This window comes from Plodia interpunctella, chromosome 22 (assembly GCF_027563975.2).
Source record: "Plodia interpunctella isolate USDA-ARS_2022_Savannah chromosome 22, ilPloInte3.2, whole genome shotgun sequence".
Taxonomy (NCBI): Eukaryota; Metazoa; Arthropoda; class Insecta; order Lepidoptera; family Pyralidae; genus Plodia; species Plodia interpunctella.
The window spans coordinates 180,920-206,266 of record NC_071315.1 but is presented as its reverse complement, the minus strand read 5'-3'; the positions used below and the strand labels follow the sequence as shown (position 1 = coordinate 206,266).

The window sequence follows — 25,347 nt, the reverse complement described above, 5'->3', positions numbered from 1 at the left end:
ACTTTGTGTGGTTTCTAGCGTTCAATGGAATGTAAATGGAACAATTTGCTTATAATTGAGCCCGGGAAAACGTATCGTAGTATACAGTTGTATAAGTGCTTGTTGTTTCACTCTATTTCCTTTATAGTAGGTATATGATTCTGCTAGCTGTTGCGTTTGGTTTTGGCTGCCTTTTTACTCGACTGCCCAAAAAGAAGTGTTATGTTTTCGTGTACAATTTCTTTACATGTTTACTTAATTTAAAGTGGAAAGATGCTACAAATCATTATTTTTTATTATATTACATTACATGCTTTGACTTGCCGCGGACGAAGACGCGGATACCAACTAGTAAGTTGTTATCCGCGTCTTCGTCCGCGGCAAAAAGTAGCCTGTCATCTTCAACTCTCCAACTATGTTCACACAAAAATCACCTCAATCCAATGTGTCGTTTTGGCGTGAAAGATGAACAAACAAATACACTTTCACATTTGTAATAATAGTATTGAAGGTAAGAAAACTTACAAACATATCAATATAATTTAAATAATAACAATACAAAGTTTATGTAAATTATTTAAAATTATTCATACTTATAAACAAACAAACCGACATCAATCTTGTATTGGAGTGATTAAAAATGTTAATATTGTAGGGTTACTTCGTTTCCACTCGTTAGAATAGCTATTTATTATACAGGGCGCAATTGCGCATAATCTATGAAATTTTAAAATATTCTTATTAGGTATTTTCTTATACCAATATTTTTTGGTGAACTAAGTTATAAAAGCATATTCGATAGTAAATATCTGATATCTGAAATTCGGTAGTTGTGACCACACTGTGATTGAGTAATAAACACACGCATGTCCCAACATTTGCATTTGTAGATATTATTAAGATGAAGCGTAACGTTATGTCATCAGCTCAATGTCCGTTCGCGACAGAGATACTCATATAATTTGCGGAGAGAAAGTGTGTCTATAATATTTACATGCAACTCCCACTTGACCAGCGCGCTCTACCGCAAAGCAATTACGCTATTCTGACAACAGCGACTCCATATCTTGTGGTAGTCGCCACGATGCCACAGAAAGGCAACGCCGTAAACATCACAATACTATCGGTATTAATTCTTATAGCTGTCGCGAAGATAAACCTACCTATCAACGCGGAAGTTAAGGAATATTTAGGCTATCCAACTGACTCGCTGTTAAATTTCACAGAACTAACTGCAAAATATGGTTACAATACTCAAGAGCATACAGTTATCACAGAAGATGGGTATGTTCTGAAGTTATTCAGGATTGTGAAGAATGGAAAGTGTTTCAATAAAAGTTTACCAGTAGTGTTAATGCATGGGTTGTTATTAAGTGCTGACGCCTGGATAGATGCAGGGCCAGGAGCTGGATTGGCGTATCTAATAGCAGACGACTGTCATGACCTCTGGGTCGCCAACTGCCGTGGAAATTACTATTCAAGAGCGCACACAACCTTGGACCCGGATAAAGATGCAGAATTCTGGAGTTTTACGCCTAATGAGATAGGAGTGTACGACGTGCCAGCGATAATTGACTACGTTTTGGATCAGACTGGTGAAGATAAGTTGAACTATATTGGATATTCCCAAGGAGCTGGCACGTTCTTTATTATGTGCTCAGAAAGAACTGGTTACTGTGATAAAGTCAATGTTTTAATTGCTCTAGCACCGGCGTCTAGACAGGTTAATACAAGATCTGTGATCTATAGAACGTTTACAAAAAGCATGTTGAAGCTAGAGGGAATGTTTTTCAAGTTTGGTGTACAAGAAGTGCTGTCAAAAGGAGCTGGTTTCCAGGAGTTTCTGGCCTTCTTCTGTCAATTGAATTTAGTGACTGAGAAGCTGTGCTGGGCGGGGCAAGGTCTATTTGATAGTTTCCATCCAAAATCTGTCAAAAACACGACAACTAGGGCACTTTTTGGACATTTTCCGGCTGGAACATCGGTGCACTCTTTAGCTTGGTACGGTCAGAGTATGGACTGTAAGGATTTTAGAAAATTTGACTATGGTGCTGATAATATTAGGCTTTATGGGTCTGAAGAACCTCCTAAATATAATTTAAGTGCTGTGTCTGTTCCTGTGGTGGCAATTTACGGCCAAAACGACGGTTTAGTGGACACTAAAGATGTGCAGTGGTTGATGAAGAAACTACCCAACGTAGTAGAAGCGTGGCTGGTGAGGGACCCGAAATGGAACCATTTTGATGTTACGTATAGTCAATATACGGGAGATTTGATGTATCCAAAGATTAGAACATATTTACGATACAATTTTAGTGTGCATTAGTCTTAATAGTTAAGAAAATTTGAGTTGAGAAAAGTTGAGAAGAAATAAGTTCTGATCATAATTTTCATTATAATAGTTGTCTTTGATACAAACGTAACTCACCACTGACAGTTTATTTAATCAGGAAAATATTTCAACACATTTCGAGATATTAGTTTTTTGTCTACATGCTTTATTTTGTATGCAATGGGACACAAACTAGGCTTAAAAAATGTTTTTCGTCATATCTTTGTATTTCAAGCACTGTAAGTACATTACGTATCCTTACATATTATAAAACAAAGTCTTCTGCCGTGTCTGTCTGTTCGCGATAAACTCAAAAATTACTGCACGGATTTTCAATGCGGTTTTCACAAATAGATAGCGTGATTCCTGAAGCAGGTTTAGGTGTATGATTCACATACGTTTTTACCCGAGCAAAGCCGGGTTTGGGGTGCTAGTTAAACAAAAATGCAGTACCTATCTTTTACGTTTTCACGGCTAAACCGCTGGTCCGATAATAATATAAAATTTGGAATAGATATAGGGTCAAAGAGCTACCTCGAACGTAGTTGCGGGCAACAGCTAGTTTCAAAATATACCGATCTATGAGCTAATAACTTACGTAGCTGAATTATATGGTCATTGACCTAAAGTGCACAAAAACTGGTCAAACGAATTAAGCAAGGTCAAGCGCGTATCGCTATTCTTTTCCATCAGATTCCATTTCAAGAAATTGCTTTTTTAATGGTTATATTCTTTTTCTTTTTCTCCATACCTATAGGATAAAACGGGGCTCTATCCCGTCCTTCTATCAAAAGGCAGTTCAAATTCACAGACGTATTTCTATTGCCGCTAGAATAAAAAAAAAAACAAGTATTTAAAGGGTCTCCCTGCAACAAGTGGTCAACTTCGTGGTCGTCCATGTCTCGGCACCATAAGTCATGGTGGGCTGGACACAGTGGGGCACCTAATGGCTCTAAACAAATAAATAGCAATAATGCCTGCAAATATATTTAAATTGAGATCGTGGAGAGGTCAAATCAAATCAAATTATTTATTCAGAAATTACGCCTTCACTGGCACTTTTTCACGTCGTATTCTAAATTAAATGATGTTTACCAAAGCTACAAACTACTAGCATTTCGGAACGACCACTGCTGAGAAGAAATGCCGAAAGAAACTCATTCAAACAATGTTGGTCCCTATTATGCCAGAAGGTCTTACCATTTTTAAAATATAAATTTATACATAATTTTTTATCAGTAATATAACAATGTAAGTACACAATAAAGTACATGGTCAAAAGGTATACTGAAACATATTATGATTATGATCAAGTGCTGATGAAAGGAATATATATATATATATATATATATATATATATATATATATATATATATATATATATATATATATATGTTTAATTAACCAAACAAAAAAAACTTTTAATAAAAGATCGAGCTGACCAGTTCCCCCCCGGCAGAACCCGTTCACGAGTTGACGCGTGAATCAGCCATCGCGAAGCTCAACCACAATAGAGGGAACCTCCCGACCCGATCCACGAGGAAAAAGAAATTGTATTTGAATCTTAATAATAATATTATGATAACTACCGTGTGTCGTAGTACAAAGTTCATTTTCTTTATTCTAGACAAATGATTCATCCTTGATCGTAGCATTCATAGCACACTAACTCAAAATAAGAAATAAACAGAATTCTATCACAAGTAATAACAATTCAATTCTATCCATGTTTTTGTTCGTATACAGGTCACACAAATTATAAAACACATCATAGAATGGTAGGGCTGGTAGGGCACTTCAAACTTCGTACTTCATTATTATATAACAAAGTTCTCTGCCGCGGCTATCTGTCTTATTGTCTGTTCGCGATAAACTCAAAAACTACTGTACGGATTTTCACGTGGATCACCAATAATAGTATGATTCCTGAAGAAGTTTTCTTCTTCTCCATAGTCGTATTCATCATGGCTGAGGGTCGTGGTTATTACGTGGAATGAAACACACCCAACAACTTTCTTGGCTTTATTATTGGAGTGGTTTGCCATTGCCTTCTCCATTTCACACACAAGTAAATAATCAACCAGTGTGCAGATTTCTTCACGATGTTTTCCTTCACCAGAAGCAAGTGGTAGTCGATGAAAACTACTATACATGAGTCAACACACAACAGTGGTATACAAACTCATGTGGCACGAGTAGGATTCGAACCTGGAACCTTTCGATCCACAGGCGGACGTCTTAACCGTTACACTACCACCGCTTCTATTACGAAGAAGTTTTAGGTGTAAAATTTATTGTTTTTACGCGAGCAAAGCCGGGACGAGCCGCTAGTATGATACAAATAGAACTGGAAGGTAATTAAATTAATTAATTACAAAATTGAATGTCACAATATAAATCATGTGACAAATCTCACAAAGTTTATGCAAAAGTTGTTTGATTAAAAAATTATGACTATGTCGCTTTCGCTTTATTTTGTTAACTGCCCGCGACTTCGCTTACGTGTGGTTGGAATAAGTAAAATTTTCGTACATAATATTCTTGTTTTTTTTTAATATTTAAAGACATTTCATATTTCATCGATTCTTTTAATGCCACTGTTAAGAGTTAGCCATGTGTACTCTCTATATTGTGTACGTTACCTGAGACCTGACACTAGGAAAACTACGCAGAAAATATAATTCACAACGCGGACGTCATACAATCTTAAATAATTAGCTTTAATTACATTCATTGTGTTTACACAGCTACCTGTGCTTGTTTATCGAGCGTGTTATTGCTAATAATGGTATCCAATTTTATTCAAGTCGCCTAAAGGCATCTGACATGACTATTTCGACTACCTACCGCCATTCTAGTTGTATGTAGTCGCATATGCACTTATGAGTTATAGTGTCACCGGTGTGCAGGTTTCCTCACAATGTTTTCCTTCGCCTGCCTGTGATGATCTTTGAAAACTATACACGAGTCTAATTGGTCGAAAATTCGAAACTGAGACCTTTCGATCACGCGAGGTAGTAGTTATTAACCACTGGACCACCACTGCTTAATTTATGCCTCCTCCTATCATACTACGATAAGACAGTGTACTCTGATCGAAATCTCAGTGTTTATTAGAAACTAGATGTTGCCCGGGCTTCGCTCCTGTGGGAATTTTGAGATGAAATATAAGCCATAGCAATCTTGGATAATGTACCTTTTTATTGCTGAAAGAAGTTTTGAATTCGGTTCGGTAGTTTCGGAGATTACCCGCCTCAAACATACGAACTCACAAACGCTTAGCTCTTTATAATAATAGTATAAGATGGTCACGTCACTTCACGAACGATACCTCAAATGTTATGCCGGCGATACACATTACAACATACGTCGTTAAACAAACGTCGCCTAAATTCGGCGAATTCAACGTACATTTCTAGTAAATAACAATTTTTTATCAGCACTTGGATCACAATGATAACATGTTTTTATATACTTTTTGACTATGTATGTACTTTACGCAGCTTACTGTACATAACATCACAATATTTTCCAATTTTCACTTATATTTGACGACCTCGGTGGCGCAGTGCTTGCCTCTGAACCGAGAGGTCCCGGGTTCGATCCCCAGTCGGGTCATGATGGAAAATGATCTTTTTGTATTTTGTTATAAAATATAGTATCGTTGAGTTAGTATCCCATAACACAAGTCTCGAACTTATTTTGGAGCTAGCTCAATCTGTGTGATTTTGTCCTAATATATTTATTAATTTCAATTTCAAAAAAAAATTATTTTTAGCATTGTAATTGGAACGAGCTTGGAATAGAAAAGGAAATTGTGGAAAGTTGCAAGCCCTTGGCCCTTTGAAAGGTAATTCTTTCATATTACAGTGTTACTAGTCGCTGCCTGCGACTCCAGCCGCGATAAAAACTATGCTCTGTGTTATGGTCATCTACAAAACTAAGGGTAGCCTTAGACTAGGAAAACTTCCTATAAAATCAACTGTACTATACATCAGTTGTACAGTTGTATTCCTCATGGTTGAGGATCGTGGTCATTAAGTGGAATGAAACACACAACGATTGTTTGTAATTGCTTTCTCCGTTTCACACACACACAGGTTTTCCCGCGAAATTTTTCTTCACCTTTTCTTCATAAATTATTATTATCAATGTCTCTTTGGTTCTAAGCAACGTATCGCGATGTAACCTATACCAGATTTTAAGTTAAAAGCATCCGCTATACAATTATGAAAACCGCATCAAATTCCATCCAGTAGTTTTTGCGTGATGCGCGAACATACAGACAAACAGACAAAATTTCTTAAAATGTTTTGGCTTCTATTAGTCCCAAAAAGGGCGCCCTAAAATGGTTTTTCTTTATTAAATCCTATTTACGTTATTGTACATAGCCCACTTATAATTTTTTTATATGTAAGTATTTATTGTCACCACTTCTCAAATACGTGACCCCCTTATACTCGTAATTCATTCAAACGCCTGACCCAGTTCCAAAGATCGATAGGTCAACGACCCCGATGACGTCGCGGGTGGAATCCGGGGGTGAGGGATGTGCAACAATAATATTATTATGAAATATATGAATTATTGCAATTTTCGCCGCATAGAATGGCGGGGTCGTTAGGAGGCCTATTTTTTATACGACCTCGGTGGCGCAGTGGTAAAGTCCTTGCCACTGAACCGAGAGGTCGCGGGTTCGATCCCCGGTCGGGTCATGATCGAAAATGATCTTGGATGTTTATCTATATATGTATTTGTTATAAAATATGGTATCGTTGAATTAGTATCCCATAACACAAGTCTCGAACTTACTTTGGGGCTAGCTCAATCTGTGTAATTTGTCCTAATATATTTATTTATTTAATAACTAGATATTTATATTATGTAATATAAAATTAAGAAGCAATCACTAGTTTAATTAACGACAAGAAATTTTGATATTTCGACCACAATTTGCAAAAATTTTGAACAGTCATTCTCTCTTTTTTTTATCACAATTCAGTAAGTTTGTCAAACAGTCGGCGTCGCGCCGAGCACGCCACACATGTTCATTTGCAAAACAATTACTAAAAAGCGACCCAGTAAAAACCCTCCAAGATCATAATAAACCTGGAAAGAGGTTAAGTCAATTAATCACGTGTTATCTTAGCCCCATCAGATAAGGCTGGCCTTGGGCGGCACAGCTGAGGTGACCCAGATAGCGCCTAAGTTTTAGGCTAGATCTAAGGTGTGAGGCACGTGTGAGGGTATTTTTTTTTTTCTTATTAAAACTGAGCTCATGTTAAATATGACATATAGCGTATTTCGCCCCAGAATAGGAACACTCCATATCCTCCCGTGGTTGTCGTACGAGGCGGCTAAAGGACACAGCCTGACAGTTGCTAAGCGACAACATTCACGACATTCACGACGACAATAATGTCTGGCCCAAGCATGGTGCAGTATCCTCATAAGATATGTAATTGATTTATGACATTATTACGTACGTTTTGTACATTTAGCTTTTTATTTATATATATATTTTGTGTGACAATTTTCAATAATTTTATTGGAAATACATATTTTATTTATTTATGTAAATTCGTATATGATGTAAATTCGTCCTCCTAATTTTTAATATATATATATATATATATATATATATATATATATATATATATATATATATATAATATATATATAATTTTTAATATATATATATATATATATTTTCTCCAAGGACATCAATTAACAAATATATATATATATATATATATATATATTTGTTAATTGATGTCCTTGGAGAAAAGGCTGCGATGAAGTTTGTTGCGCCGCTTCTTCTTCACTTGCGCTTTGGAAGCCGGCAGTAGACTTAGTTTAAGTAATTTTTTTGACGTCAATAAGTGATGTATATCATCCTAAATTGAATAAAGAATTTTGAATTTGAATTTGAATTCCCAAAGATCGTTGTCTTCAGGCAAACGCATATCGCAGTAATCACAGTCGATATATTAATCTTCATTCGTATTAATTTATTAGTTACAAGAAATATTTTTGAAGAAATATTTTTGAAGAAATATTTTTGAAGAAATATTTTTGATTTATGAGTGGAGCTGGGAAATACAGCTAGTGTGGGATAAAATGCCACTCAATCTCGTCAATAGACATAAGACACCCAATGTCAATAAGTCAATAAATAACCGCTTTAGCTTTCAACGGAGACGAAGAAAAGTTATAGAAAACTTCTACTAAGTTATTTCTTTGAACATAATTATTAATTACTAGATGTTGCCCGGGGCTTCGCTCCCGTGGGAATTTTGAGATAAAATATAGCTTATAGCAATCTTGGATAATGAACCTTTCTAATGGTGAAAGAATTTTTGCAATCGATTCCGTAGATTCGGAGATTATCCGCCTCAAACATACAAACTCACAAACGCTTACCTCTTTATAATAATAGTATAGATTTTTCAATGGTACGTTGACCAGGGTTGATGGAATACGTGAATATCCGGAAAATGAAATAAACTTCGACATGTGCGTTTAAGACCCGCCGGCCTACTACACGTAAATGTGAAATGGTTTTAACGACCTGTGTGGCTATTTTCATCATAGACTGGACACTGCTACACCGGAGGTCTCAGGTTCGACTCCGGTCAGGACAAGTAGAAAAATTATATTTTTCAGATTAACCTTGGATGTTTCAATGCGGACGACTGTAAATACAACCTAAGGCTTCACGTGCCTTCCGAAGCACGGAGCAGCTCAAGATAATTTTGGTCACCCATTCAATGACCGACCATTGTGCGAGTGTCTTACCCGACACTATCACAGGCCGCTCAAGCGGCTGCGCCATTGAGCACCTTATAATAATTATAATAAGTTCATAATATTTACCTACATATTTATTAACCACTAAATGTTGCCCGGGGCTTCGCTCCCGTGGGAATTTTGAGATAAAATATAGCCTATAGCAATCTTGGATAATAGGTATACCTTTCTAATGGTGAAAGGATTTTAGAAATTGCTTTGGTAGTTTCGGTGATTACCCACGTCAAACATACAAACTCACACACGCTTACCTCTTTATAATAATAGTGTAGATGTATTTTTCTTTAATTGTGTTATTCCATTTACATTTCTGTTTCAAATTCTAATTGCCTGAATTTATTTGTTCGAATTCTTACTTTGTTTAAGTCAATTATAAATATTAATTGAAGTCGTTTCACAAAATGTAAAACAAAAATTGTATTTTGGCTTTTCAGATAATTCTACTTTTCGTAATTGCTTTATATTAATTTTAATTAAAAATATTTTATAATTGTCGTAGCTACAATGTTTGGGTAATTTATTTTGGAATTAATAAGCTTTATATATTTTTTTCATCGCTTTAAATAAAAGTGACATGAGCCCTTTCAATAGCGACTTGATTTTTAGATATTTCCATACTTTTTTTACTCACAAAAAGGGATGAAAGGGTAGCTTTTTGGACGACGTACGTACCTGGAACAATTAAAATCAATTATTGCGTGATTGAGGCACAGATATTTAATCAGAGGTCCGAGGTTCAAGTCCCGGTCAGGTCAAAAAAGAATACCTTTCTAATACATGAGTTATATTTTTAAGTGTTACATAAATGTTAAAATTACTTTTTAAGTAATAAATGTTAAAATATCCAGGATCTGCTTATTCTTCACCCACGTTTTGGAAGTAGTCTAGTGAATAGATATAGTACATACTTCACGTGTTGAAAAAAAAACATGGTTATTAAAGGATATTATATTATGTACATTAAAGCGCAGCCCCATTGCTCAGTCGTGCTGTGTTGTTTTGGCATCCGTCGGACAATTTATGAATTGATAAATTGTATGGAGATTCGACGCACGTCAACGCAACTCAGTGTCAAAAGCTATTGAAAACAACACAACGGAACGTAGCAATGGGGCCTGGCTCTTACTCCGATGTACCAAAAAAATTACAATCTACTGTTTTTGTATATTTTAGTCTCAATGAGGAAACCCCGTAAAAAAGAAGCTCTCTTCGACTTTCACATTTTTATTGCTTTCAGTATAGTGACATTGAACATTCCACCACATATCAGCGATCAAAACTCGCGGCTACTCATAATGTTCTCTGTTTACAAAGCGCTTGAAAAATAACGCCCGTGTGATCCACGCTTTATAGATGCATATACAGCAATGGACAAAGTTTAGTACGAGAAAGATGCTGTTGTGTTGTTGAAAGTTCGCAAATATGATCGAAATCGAAGGCGACTAGACTGCGCGTCTCCGGGGATTCTCTCTCAGATACATTTTTGTTTTAATTTGTTTATTGCGCTTGTAATGCCTGCTCCGGCTACACACTGTCTGACAGATGACGACGCGAATGCATGAACATTGCGTGGTTAGTATGAGCGCTATTATTTACTGGAATAAAAAACCAGCAATTTATGCCAAAGTTAGAAGAACTGTATCGCGATAATGTATAGCGGGCATAAAATAAACTGCGTTTGTTTTAAATAACATACTTTTGAGATAGCTTACAACACTAAATATTTACGCCAGTGGTCAAACCTTTACATATTATATACAAGCTTTTGCACGCGGCTTCGCCCGCAACAATTTCTCTGCGAAAGTGGAACAGACATTAAAAAATCCCATGATAGTCACATGGGATTTTACCCAATGTAAATACATTGATTTTTGAAAAAAAGAAGTAACCATGTTTGCACGGAGTTCTTTAACTATATTATGCATACCAAATTTTACCAAAAAGCGGTTTAGTCGTGAAAGTGCAACAGACAGACTTACGCATTTTTAATATTAGTATGGATGAAGTCCCCGTCACGCCATCCAGTCTATATGAACGCGATAAACTCAAAAACTATCACAAATATTTTTGTACGGTTTTCACCAATAGATAGTTTAATTCCTAAGGAAGGTTTAGGTGAAACTATTATGACTTTAGCCGATCGAAGCCTGAACGGACCGCTACTATAGTTAAAATAAACACAGGACTCTGAAGTGCCGTCACGTTCTCCGCACCAAACACCACAACACCCTGCATGTAAACTGTAGACGGAGTTTATAGTCGAAGTTTAATTGGGAGCGAGGGTGGCGTGGTTGCTGTGCGCGAACATTCGTTAAATTTCGAAGGTTGCCGCATTTTAATTTCCGATATAATTCAGGAACACATCAGCTATACTATTATTATAAAGAGGTAAGCATTTGTGAGTTTGTGACTTTGGTAGTTTGTATGTTTGAGGCGGGTAACTAACTATCGAACCAATTTCACGATTAGTAAAGTACATTATCCAAAATTGCTATAGGCTATATTTTATCTCTATTTTATCTCAAAATTCCCACGGCGGCAAAGCCCCGGGCAACATCTAGTTATCCATAAATGTGAGTACACCGATCTGATCTACCAAAAGGATCCACCTTTAATTATTATACTATAAAATCTATTAAGAAGAAGAAAAAAACAATTTATTCCGCGCGCGGAGCCTCGGGTAACAGCTAGTATAATATACTAGCTGTTACCGGAGGCTCCGCGCGCGTGGATTTCTCACGTTAGTTATTTTTCTAGTTATTTTGCCTTCTCGGTATTCTAAATGTATGCTAAATTTTATGGTTGACTAGAAAAAGCGTGAGCAGGTAATAAGTTTAGTTATGAAAGGTAGGAATGGTATATTATGCAATTTTATTCACACAACAAACACATTGTCGACTACCTCTTCGATAATAGTCTGGGAGAGAAATAAAAATATAGAATCCATACATTGCAAAAGTTAAGCAAGGGAAAGGACTTCATTCTCCCTACATTGTAATAGTTAGTCATGGGAACTTGAGATCCTCCTCAAAGACGATGGGCAGAATCCCAATTCCACTTCCATCAATAAATCTGCGGTCTTGGCTGAATGTGATAGAGCATAAAGTAAAATCTCATACGAAAGTAAAATGCTCGTGAGCAAAATTCAAAATCGTACTACCAAAACATATAAACACGTAACACGTCCATGGTAACGTAATGAATTAATTGTTCAACCCAAGTGCTCTACGCAAGCGGCCAAACGTTAATTAACGTTGTCACAAACGAAGCCAATTAACACGTTAACAAGTCATAACGTTACGTTATAACGACCGTCATTGTAGCGTTAAATTTTTTCGGTGTCGTTTAGGTTAAAACAAACATTTGTTTTTATAACCAGGTTTAAAATAAAAACTCGTGAATAGGCTTTCATTCAACGTTTCCCCTCAGCAGTTGTCGTTCGATAATTCTAGTAGTTTGTGGCTTTGAGATTCATGATACGAAATTTGACGTAAACAAGTGCCAAGAGAAGATTTATTCTGAACTAGAATTATATTTACGCGCCTATGTCCCTCCACACTTCAAACTACATGTACGCAAAATTTCAAGAAAATTGGTTGAGTAGATAAAGCGTGAAAGAGGTAATAAATGAAAAAAAATACTTTCAGATTTATAATATAGTAACGGCCCGTCCCAGCTCGGCTAAAACAATAAATTATACACCTAAATCTTCCTCTGGAATCACACTATCCATTGGTGAAATCTGCATGAAAATCCGTGCAGTAGTTTATCGCGATATTACATGTTTATCGCGAACAGACATCCAGAAGACTTTATACTATTTATTTATTTCTCTAGAAAACTTACAAAAAATATAGAAGGATAGGTAACATTAATTAGTTTTTATTTTATTTATATTTAGTAATTAACATTAATTATGATAGTATCCTATCATAATTCTAACTAATATTACACAATTTATTTTTATTACAAATCGCCTCTCCTACATTACATTCAAGCAGAACACTCGTGATCTTCTCCGTAAGTATTATTAAATTGCTAATGTATTGGCCGTACTCCAAGTTATGTACTTATAGCATGGAGCCGGTTAATGTAACACTTGCCAACTTACAGCTTAGGTAAATGATACTTTGATAATGATAGCGAGAAATTCGAAATTGCTCGATCAGTTTTGAATTGGTTTTACGCAGAGATCTTTCATCCATGTTTCTGGCCCCCGCTCATAATATAATCACAAACAAATGAAATGTCTACATAACAGTGAAAACTGCATGAATGAATGAATGAATGAATGAATGAATGAATGAATGAATGAATGAATGAATGAATGAATGAATGAATGAATGAATGAATGAATGAATGAATGAATGAATGAATGAATGAATGAATGAATGAATGAATGAATGAATGAATGAATGAATGAATGAATGAATGAATGAATGAATGAATGAATGAATGAATGAATGAATTTATTTTAGACTGCAAATATACAAGTCCAAACAGTTAGTAAGAGGCTTAAACAACTATGTTGTAACATTTAAAATGCTGGTTCTTGTTTTGGACCTGTAAGGCCCAACACTTAAGTATCCACCCTATCTGACACCAACCTCAGGAGTGTGTTTGAAAGCTGTCTGTGCTGTGCTCGGCAAACATTCCTGAGGAATTGCAGCGCCAGTGCAGCCCCAAGACACTCCTGAAGCAGTTGTTCTACTGGACTCGCAAAGCATTGTGCGCTTATGAAAATTCATGGAAAATCCGTTGCGTGGTTTAATGATGAACGCTTAAAAACAAACAGACGCGGCGAGCGACTTTGTTTTATATTATGTAGTGAAGACTTCTTTTTAATTCTCGATACGATAAATCAATAAACCAAAGATACAAATCTCATTTCCATATTCATAAGTAAGTGCCGGGATATGAAAAGCTTCCTTTCACAGGAGGTGAATATAGATGAGATTAATAAGAGAGTAAAAGCTAAATTGAGCAATTGAAGGCTTTAGGTGTATTTATCTAATATAAGTATGTCCATAAAAAAGAGGCCAAAATCAAATTAAAATCTTAACGAAACGACAATTCTAATTACCATATAAAATGAATTGAATATCAGAATAAAACATGACCACGAGTAGATTTATTATTTATTGTAAAGTGGTGCTGAATTTCAACGAAATGTCAAAGCTTTAGCTCTACCTCTGTACATAATCTACTCTGTGTATAGGAAACACGGAGTCTCAAAGGAGAGATTGAGTTAAAAGCTCGCGGAAATCAAATTACATGACGGCTTACTGTTTCAGGATTCCGTCAGTAGGTACTTCAAGTATTAAAAAAAATGGTTGCCTGTAAAGTCGGTTTTACGGGCGAAGATTTTACGTGACAACGTCTTTTTACGCGCGCGGCAGACCGATCATAGTTGAGTGGGAGAGAGACGCAAGGCATTCGGCGGGCCTCTCTCTCGTTCGGTGACTCATCGTAACGTTACCGGGCGTTACACTTTTTCATAAGTGACTCCCAGCCGCAACCTAATTTAAGACGTTGTCACGTCAAAAAGAAAACAAAAATAAATTAAATGTATTCACCATTTGTATAAGACATCCCTTGTGTTGCCGGCGTCCATAGGCTGCGGTGACCACTTCTCATTAGGTAAACCGTACGCCTGCTTGCTTGCTCAATAGTAGGTATATAAAAAATGTTTAAGTACTTAAGTAAAATTTATTTGCTCAGCGATATGACACCAAACTACCTGTGGTTACCGCCCTGTAATACCACTCCGTATCCAGGTTGTCGTAAAAGTAGACTAAGGGACACATATCCGTCGACGTGAGGCAGGCGGCTGTTGTCATCAATCACAGCTGATACTTAGAAAAAATAGTTTATTTTTTATGCTGACTCGCGGCTTCGCAGCATCGCAGACCCGAAATAAACTTTGAACACACAACGGTGATGAAAGGAGTCATTCTCTCTCATTTTTGTGTGCCGGTTACAGAGGAATATATACAGCAATTACATGTGGAATTTCACTTCTCCCTATCGAGTCAATTCATTGTAAAATGCAGCGAACAAACAACATTGCGTGCAATGTATTGTACCAACAACATTGCGGTGTGGTCGTCGTTCCGTCACAGTGGCGCACTGTGATTGGTTAGCCGCGTCTCACTGCGAATCGACTCGATGGTGAGATGTATATAGCAAAGTCGCACTACGTACATCGCGCTGAATGAATTTATTGATATTCGCAAGTAACACCACGGGTATGATAAATCTGAATAAGCCACTAAAATAAAATAGGTCAGGTTTCCAATCTCAGAGAGATTTTGCCAGTCAACAAAGGAATATTATTTGAAGTTCGTGGAAGCAAATTGAAATTTTGACACTCCCGTCACGCGGACGAAGTTATTTGTGCGTGAAAAATTGCTATAACCTGTTTCTATGTGGAAACTGTGCCTTAAATATCGAATGTAACGTTAGTTTTTATCGATGTAGCGTGTGAATTCTGTCCTAGAATAGGACCATTCGACGACCTCCTGGAGGTCCTGGATTAGATTCCCACGAGTGTGTTAATTCATTCCATTTCAAGCCATCAAGTGTCTAGGAGAGTGCTATTCTATTGTTGCTGTTATACGGGACCCAAAATACCAGCAAATTTTAGATGCAATTAGTATTCATGAATAACTCTCTTTATCTCTCCCTTTTTCGGCGTTTCCCGGGTTGCCTCCCAGCCGTTGAGCGTCGGAGCCCGGGGTCCGCTTTCCTACTTTTTCGTCTCCACTTCGCACGGTCGTCGCATCGCTAGTTGTCAGAGCACGCATTTCTTGTGTTAGCCTTCTGCCAGGGCCAGGCGGGAGCGGCATAGCCCGGCATTTGTTCCCAACGTACATTGCCGGTCTACACAACACGTAGCCGTACCAGTATTGTATCATCCTTTGCCTAAACCACATAAATAAAGTATAGAGAGCCGGAATTCTTCTAAAGCAACGCATTAAGCAAAAATTCCCAGGTGGAGCGTGTTGATTAAAAATACCATTACAAAGTAATTGTTCTCAAGGAGGGGCCCGTCTCCTTTGCGTAGTAAGTACAGTCAGCTCCACTTTTTACAAGCGTTTTTATTACATGCTTTTATGTAATCCAGGTCTAGGCTAGTCTGGGAGAATAATAAAATCGCAGAATATGCAAACTGATTCGCCTGTCACGAGCAGATTGTAAAAGTCAATCCAGGAAAAGGGCTATATTATTGTACCGGGTTAAAAAGACACAAAATTTGTAGCATGCTCAGAAGATATATTGATTTTATGTTTTTTTTTTTTTTAATTTTTATAGGTTTGATGATCTAATATTTGATTTATTTACAGCAAAATTCACTATTATAATAGGAATGTGTGAAGATTGTTTACATGTATGGGCGCATAGGAAAAACGTTAATTCCTTTGGAATTTTCTGTTTTATTTTGTAGCTTTATTTAAACGTAAATATATATGTATATAAGAATAAGTATAAAAAATTATATTCTATAAATATATAAGAATTGTACCCACCTTAATAATGTTAAATAAAAGTTATTTTTCTACTCTAAATCGAAGGCGACTGTACCCAAGCTCCTATCAAAGAGGCTGTTAAGAAACTTTTGGCATTAAACGGCAGACTTCGGCAATTTTGATTGTGAGCTTCCACTTAAAGTATCACGATATTTACGTTTGGCAGTCTAATCGTCCCGTCATTTACTTGTTTAGCATCTTCATGCATAAAAAGAAAAAGGGATAAAGTCTCTATCTTTCTTATATTTCCCAGTTCCTTCCTCAGCCATTAAACGTCCAGCCCACGGTCCACTTTACTACTTTTTCGACACTTCGCACGGTCGTCGGCAACGCTAGTTGTCAGACCATTGTCACGGATATCATGCTTGACGACATCAAGCCAGCACTTCTTGGGTTTCCCCTTCAGCCAGGGCTGGGACAAAGAGAAATAGAGTCTCTATTACTTTACTAGATATTGCTCATGGCTTCACTCCCATGGGAATATAGCCCGTAGCAATCTTGGATAATGTATAATAATAAATAAATAAATATATTAGGACAATTATTGTGTTACGGGATACTAACTCAACGATACTATATTTTATAACAAATACATATATAGATAAACATCCAAGACCCGGGCCAATCAGAAAAAGAGCATTTTACATTATGACCCGACCGGGGATCGAACCCAGGACCTCTCGGTTCAGAGGCAAGCACTTTAGCACTTCGCCACCGAGGTCGTCAATGTATCTTTCAAAATGTTGAAAGAATTTTTGAAATCGGTTCGGTAGTCTTGGAGATTACCCGCCTCAAACATACAAACTCACAAACGCTTACCTCTTTATAATAATAGGTATAGGATAAGGTACACAGAGGCAAAAGTTGCGAAATTCGAAGGACACGATTATCGAACTTATTTGTGGAATAAAAATTAAACACTGTAAGGTCGTTAGTCCGTGAGTCCGCTGCACCAACAATTAGGTCGATTAAATGGCTGATTAATGATGACAGACATTTTAAGACGTGGTAAAACCAAAATAAATTATACATCCAAACCTTCATCGGGAATCACAATATCTATTCGTGAAAACCGCACAGAAATCAGTCCTGTAGTTTTTGAGTTGATCCCAATCATTCAGACAGACGCGGCAGGTGGGCTTCTTTTTATAAAATGTAAGGATTTCAATCCAAACTAAAATATATTGATTGTGCAAACAAAACACAACCTCGACATGAGGGGTTGCTCAGCCACGACCCTCAACCCTCAGGACCTCATCTCAGTAATTGGCTGCATGCCGTATCGCCCTGGCTTAATGAGGAGAAAATAGGTCGAGAGATGAAAATGTCAGCCACAAAATTGTAGACAAACAAAATAATATGGTTAAGTTAGGTTTCATATTTCTTTATTTCTCATCAATAATAACTGCCCGCGACTTCGTCAGAAAAATAAAAATGTAGTCTCATTCCCCTGGCGGTCTAGTCTAAATCAATATCAATACATATAATGAAATTGAAGAAAGGTCAAATTTGTAAATTGGATATATTTTTAAATTCTTCACGGAATATACTTAGTTATTGATATAGATGACGAAAATATAGTTTGGAAAATTTTTGTCTGTCTGTCTGAACGCCCATCACTCGAAATCTACTAGACCGATTTACTTGAAATTTGGTATGTACATACCTGATATACCGGGTTAACATCTTAGATACATTTCATCCCGGTAAGTGGTCAGGTTCCCGTAGGATAATTGAAAAACTAATTATGAATAAAAATACCTCAGAATCCCGAGTTAACATCTTATAGACATTTCATCCCGGAAATTGAGGAGGGTCCTGTAGGAAAATTAAAATAACAATCCACGGAGCCGATTTACTTTAAAATTTTGTAGAAAGGTGTAAACAGAATATAAACAAATAGTTTTTATCGATTAAAGTCTGATATAGATATAATGGGTGCAATATATCAGTATAAAACTCTTCCGTTACTGAGTGACTGACTGACAGACAACATACATACACCCGAAACTGCTGGGCGGGAAGCTGCAATTTAGCATGTAGGTGAGCACTAAGAGAGGATTTTTTTAGAAGGGGGGTGAAAGATTGTATGGGACTTAATACAAATTTCAAGATAAAAAGCTGAAAATTGGCACACTTACTTTTTGTAGTAAATAACAGTAATAGTAAATACAAAAAATGTTTAATTTACGTTTGTGGTTAATAAAAAACCGGGACGTTAAACGTCATGGAAAATGGGACGGCACACGTTGCAGAAAGCGGGAGTGGGAGTCGGAGCGGGAAATGGGAGACACGTAGTGGGGAACAGGACGGGACACATTGCAAAAAACATGATGGCACAATATGTAGGAAACGGTACGGGATATCTACTTTACATTACATAGCAGGAAGCGGGATTGGACAAATTTGCAGGACGAGACACACAGCGAGAAACAGAAAATTAAACTAAAGATGAGAAAAAATGCTAATTTGAATCATATATGTTTACCAGTCTTACTTACAGAGTACGCGATAACATTACTGAGATTTTGCTATGAAATTCACGCGGGCGAAGCCGCGCGCAAAAGCTAGTAAAGATTAAGACTCAAGTCAATCTGAAAATTATTTTCCACCTGAACCTCTAGTGTTAGTCCGGCCAGCATCGGCTGGGACGGTGACCGAACTCGAAAACTACGGCGAAAAATATGTTAATTTGGTGCAGAAATAAATTTAAAAAAGGTTTGTTAATCAAAGGAGGAGTTGACATTTAAATTTGTTGTTTAAATACGAAATTGCAGGATTATTGACATTGCAAGTCAAATTTAACCCAGTTACCTGTCTTGATGGTGGCTGATCCTAGACAAACGATTATTATCAACAAAAGATCCCACAAAAAAGTAAGAGTGGGTTGCACCATTTAACATTTATGTTAACTTTAAGCTGCACAGAAAAACACATTTTGTCTATACGTCAGCGGCGCGGCGTGCAGGTCAAATTCAACGTTCATTAAAACTGAACTAAACATGCATAATTTTGTTTTTTGAAAGCTGGAATGTTAGAGGTATGAAAAATGGAAAACTTACCTAACGTCAACTATTAATTATGTTTAGATTGATTTCATTATGATTTACGATTACAATCATTGCTTCTATCTCTGCTTTGACGCACCTAATCCGGTCACAAAAATAAACCTGAATGGTCACTGATTTTACAACTGCTTGACATCAAATCTTTTGGGGAACGACTTTGTTGACTATACGCTTTCAAGAATTTTCTCTTAGATATCTCGTCCGATCCGCTGGCGGATATAGCGGTCCTATTGCACCGAACCGCACGCCAACTTCATAGTAGTACTCGTACATTAGGCAATCCATGTGTGTAACGCTCATCTGTCTCCATGATCGATGGTCTTCTATCAATCAAACTAACTCTAATTAAAACCTCGTATTAATAAGGATCATTTTACCAACGCGGCTGAAATTTTGTTATTTGTCAATCAATCACTTTCGCTCTAGATAAAACGGGTTATTCCCCTTCGGAACACACAGGATAACTAAGCCTGCAGCGTGGGTCTTTAATCGATGCAGGCCACGTGTGGACAAAAGGTTTACAGAAAAAAAGCTGCTCTGCCCTCATAAGTGGTGGTGGAAGTACAGTTACACCCTAAACAATCGGACGATTAGGAAAAATCAGTAAGATTCAATCCGCTAACTTTGCTCACCCCGCTCCGTGCACACGTGCCATTTCACTGTCACATTAATTTTACTATTATTTTGCATAAGATATTGTAAAATTGATAAAATCATCGTCGACTGGACTACTTGGTGTTATTTACCACACGCAAATTGAACGGCATATACTCGTATACATATAAATTTTGCGACAATTTACAATAATTTTATTGAAAATACAACTTATTTATTTATTTAAATTTTTCTTAATTAATAATTTTCCTCTTAATTTTTTATATATGTATAATACCTACGTTTGTTAATTGACGTCCTTGGAGAAAAGGCTGCGGTGAAGTTTGTTGCGCCGCTTCTTCTTCACCTGCGCTTTGGAAGCCGGCAGTAGACTTAGTTTAAGTAATTTTTTGACGTCAATAAGTGATGTTAATCATCCTAAATTGGATAAATAATTTTGAATTTGACTTCTTGTAGATGATAGTGGTACAGATGCGAGCATTACCTTGGCAGTAGTGGCATGGTGCCTGGCCGCAGCGGAGTGTCTTCGTGTAGCCTTGTAGTGGAGTCTTCGTAGCGCTCCGCCCAGCCGCTCGGGGGAGCCGTCGCCGCGAGCCACTGTCATGTTGCTGTCCGCACCTACACAAACACTATTTTGTACAGCAAAATCTGTTTATGATGAGGGAAGATTGGAAAAGATCAGAGGTGAGATGTGATCGATTGCGTTAAATTCACTCTGAGAGTGAATACAAATTCACAGAGCTTAATTCACTCTCACATCTTAGAGCTTAATTCACTCTCAGAGTGAATACAAATTTACTCTCTCTGTCTCATCTCGTGTTCCTAGTTGCATTAAAGTCCTTTAAAATTTGAAAATTTGGTACTAAATTATTATCGGCCGCTTGCCTGTCGTCAACCCTACTTGGGAATGAAGTTGTTGCCTATCGGCTTCCCAGGCTATGTGTCCATCAATTGCCTCGTACGCCATGGGAGGATATGTAGATATTCCATTCTAGAGCTAACCAGACGATAAAATATATAAACAAACAACGTTGCATTTTAATTATATCCAGAGGTTTATTTAACCCTGGCCATGATATCTGCTAAAACGATTATCTTAAATGCAATTTTAGCTTTCCTTTTACAGCCCAGTCGCGCGAATTAATCAATCTCAACGGGCGAGTTTAAAATACACGGAAAGTTTCAAATATGGCCGTAATTCTGACATTTCTCTGGGGAATAATTGATGGAACTAACTGGAATGCTGGATAAATATATTGCCACAGATTTATTTACTCTAAATACCGCATCCATACACAATATCAGAGATGGATAATTTTTTGTGATCAATTTGAAATGAAAACACGACTGATAAGTTTTTTCAACAGTTTTCTGAAACATGTATAAATTTTGTAACGTGTTATCAAAGGGATATTACTCTCTCTCTCACCTGATCAATTTCCTAAGCCTTTGATGGGCAACAATAGCATTCCCAAAGAGGGTTGACAACAGGCAGGCGGCCGATTGTAAAACCACAGCCGAATACAACAAAATTTTAAAGTTTTTTTACGCGGCTTCACAATTACGAACGCAATCGGGAAAACGTGTAATGTGTAATGATACACCAGCATGCGTTATCTAGCCTATATTAATTCTGTGTACTCTCGTCCGTTGCCAACTCGAGTTTAAACGCTGCTGAAGCGAACAAACTGCATCGTGAATCGTGAATAAACTACATTTTTGCTTTTCCACCTCGTGCACATTTTTCAAAGCTTCGCTTGCGTTCAGTTGCACAAGGGACGGGGGAATACATAGTTTATAACCTTTTAGCAGAAATATACATGCTCTGGGAACGATAGTTATTATATATAATCTATCCGTTTCTATACATTATAGTAGAATAGAATATAATAGAAATAAGTTTTTAAAAAAACTACAGACACACACATAATAACCAAAAAAAAAATTAAGATAAAAAAAAAACAAAACGTGGGTAAGTATAAAAAGTGATTATGGGTGTGTGTGCTGCAGCGATCTAAACAGGCCACAACTACACTAAATAGTACTAGTGGCCCGCCCGGCTCTCGGATAAAACACACACAGGGTAGACACATAAAAAAAATATAGAGAAACCTTCCTCAGGAATCACATTTAGCAAAAACTATACAAATATCCGTCCGATAGTTTTTGCCTGTAAACGTCTAAATATGAACAAACGTTTGCAAGCTCCCGATCGTTCCTCGGCTACGACGCCCAGAAACGACTTAACATATTGGAGAAGAAGAAGATATATTACCTGCGGCGTGTTCAGGAGAGTGTCGCGACGACTGGATTTTGGAAGATTGGTGACGCCCATCCGCCTGCAACGAATTGTATATTGTTACTATATCCCCCTAATATCCCACTAATATCTTTTGAAACTTTGTGAGGATGTGTATATGTGTATATGTAGGTATGTATTTTTGTTACTCTGTTTCACGCAAAATCGACTGGATCGATTATTATGAAATTTGGTACACGAGTAGAATATAAACTGGAATAACACATAGGTTACTTTTATCCCGAAATTCCCACGGGAGCCCCGGGGCGCAGCTTGTCTATACTATTATTATAAACAGGTAAGTGTTTGTGAGTTTGTATCTTTGAAGCGGGTAAACTCTGAAACTGCCGAACCGATTTCAAAAATTCTTTCCTTCTTTGAAAGGTACATTATTCAAGATTGCTATAAGCTATATATTTTATTTCAAAATTCCCACGGAAGCGAAGCCCCGATCATCTAGTTTATAATAAACCTACTAAGCATACGCAAAAAAATGTAGCAATGTTCATAAAATATCAGCTAATCTGATTGTGGCGCCATGACAGATCTATAATCTGTGGTCAGTTGACCCTTCTCGAGTGTACTAAGTGGTAGTGTGTTCAGATTTCACATCGACACATTATGTAATGAGGTTATGCGAAACACGATCCGATAAACGCTGACAGAATCAAACACAAAATAGGCGTCTTGCGTATGTATTTTTTTATACTACCAAGCATACAAACAGGCGCGCGGCCCACCTGATGGTGAGCGGTCACCACACTCTATCAACACCTGCAATACCTCTTGGTGATAGACAGACAAGAAGTGGGCTATTTATATGTATATAATGTTCGACTGAATTTGGGCTTCGGGTTTGGCCTTCACAAAAACGTGCTTAATTTGTCACCGTAGTAAATTCGCCATCTACAAACTTTATGTGCTTAACATTCATCCAAACATATCTATTCCATTGCAGACTGCCCAATTGGAAGCGGTGGAGCTCCAGTGGCTAAGAACGCCCGCCTTTGATCAAAATCCAAGTTCGAATCCTGCTCTTGCAGAGTTTGCATACCAATCTGTAAATTATGAGTATATTAAAGGTAAAGATACCAAAGGTTATCAACTAAGCGGATTCAATAACAGCCTCACACACCACCCGACCGTAATCCTGTCAGTAAATCCTTATGTTCGTAGTAACTATATCAGTATGGTAATTAAATTAATTTTGATGGCGAAGGGCCATTAAACTAGAGAGTATGTAAATTTTAATCTCAAAGGTTAAGTGGTTTATATTCTAAGTTTAACTCAAAATATCGCCTAGTCTAGGCGATATTTTGAGAAATCGTATAATTACGTCTTTTAATCGTATTTGTCATATCCATGGGATTAGTAGGTACTCCGTGTAATATCATTCACGTCAAACGTCGTCAATGGGATCCTACAAACTCAAGTAGCAAGCACGTGTAGCCACATACTGTCTCTTTTTCCCATATCAAGTCTTTTATTCAGAAATTGGACCATCATAGGCACTTTTTCACATATTATTTACTAAAGCTACTAGCATTTCCATCATAGAAAGAAAAAAAAAAGGCCGTATGGACGCAATGACGTACATCATGGCGCCTGTTGATTACATGCGGGCCCACCACTGTATGAAGTATATATACATATAAATGCAGAAAGCATTAATGATAAACAAAATAAAATTAGGGGCCACACGGCACGTTAAAAGCACTTAGTCTCACGGGTTCAAACCTTAGTGACCTCAAGGACACATCGTGTTAATTGTTCTGATGTCACAATTTATTACATCTGCCTTATCGAGTGCGTTATTTCTAAGAAAGGTGTCTGATTTTATTCATGTTGCCTAACATTACTATGCACCCGACATGACTTATAATAGCAGGAGTATTCATTTCACAAAATCATTTGCCATGTGCAAAAATACAAACAAATAAATAATCTTATCATTTGCTTATGATAATATCGATAACTCAAAGCAGTTAGGTACACATAAATGACATACCTAATAGTGTTTTTTATAATTTTGTCAGAAAAAGTGAAATTAAGTGAACGCGTAAATATAATGGGCGTGTTTTGTGAAATTTTCACACATAATAGTGAATTTGTACCAGGCGATGTAGTCGATGGTGAAATTAAATATTACGTTGATAGAGAACATACATTTAACAGAATTATAATAACTTTAGATGGAATCGGTGTCCTACAACTCAAAGATGCTTACGAAGACATAGAAAGTGCATCATACAGCAGAAGGAAACATTATGTAAATATCCGTCAAGTTTTCGAAAACGCTTCAAAAGATGTTACCATCCCGAAGAAAACATATGGTATACAATTTCAATTCAAATTACCCAACGACCTGCCGCCGTCCTTTGTTTTCGACCGAGATGAAATGAAATGCAGTGTCAGCAATAATATTTTGTATTTAATTGAAGCTAAATTTGAAAATAGACGCTTCATCAATCCAAATTTAACATTCAGAAAAGCTATTAAAGTACGAAATGTATTACATTCGAATAGAAATTATAATAATGGAGTAAAATATTTTATTGTTATGGAACAATTTTCTTTTAATAAAGATGTAATAGGCAGAAATGAAATCGCAAACCATAAAGACCACAAAGACGCTGATGGCAAGGAAACTGAAGATAAGAACAATAATATGTACTTAAGACTGAATGGAACATCCGATACGAATACATTGAGAGA

The 25,347-nt window shown here is 36.8% G+C and overlaps 2 protein-coding genes across 4 annotated transcripts in view; one reads left to right on the top strand and one right to left on the bottom strand.

Annotated features, from left to right (window-relative positions):
- The window catches only part of LOC128679988 (uncharacterized), a 118,767-nt gene that overhangs the window by 56,765 nt on the left and 36,655 nt on the right, over nt 1-25,347 (bottom strand). For all 3 annotated transcript variants that reach the window (XR_008405797.1, XM_053762571.1, XM_053762573.1), the window contains exons 3-4: nt 22,609-22,672; nt 20,818-20,951 (exon numbers count right to left, since the gene is read on the bottom strand). Coding sequence is in view for 2 of the 3 variants with exons in the window: in XM_053762571.1 (XP_053618546.1) it covers nt 20,818-20,937 (120 nt within the window). In the remaining variant the exon portion in view is untranslated. The remainder of the gene's footprint in view (nt 1-20,817; nt 20,952-22,608; nt 22,673-25,347) is intronic.
- LOC128679990 (lipase 1-like) lies at nt 1,033-4,847 on the top strand. The gene has a single exon (XM_053762576.1). The coding sequence runs from the start codon at nt 1,064-1,066 to the stop codon at nt 2,303-2,305; it is 1,242 nt and encodes a 413-aa protein (XP_053618551.1). The 5' UTR covers nt 1,033-1,063; the 3' UTR covers nt 2,306-4,847.

What these genes read in the sequence shown, in the direction of transcription:
- LOC128679990 (XM_053762576.1), top strand. Translation starts at nt 1,064, where the DNA reads ATGCCACAGAAAGGCAACGCCGTAAACATCACAATACTATCGGTATTA.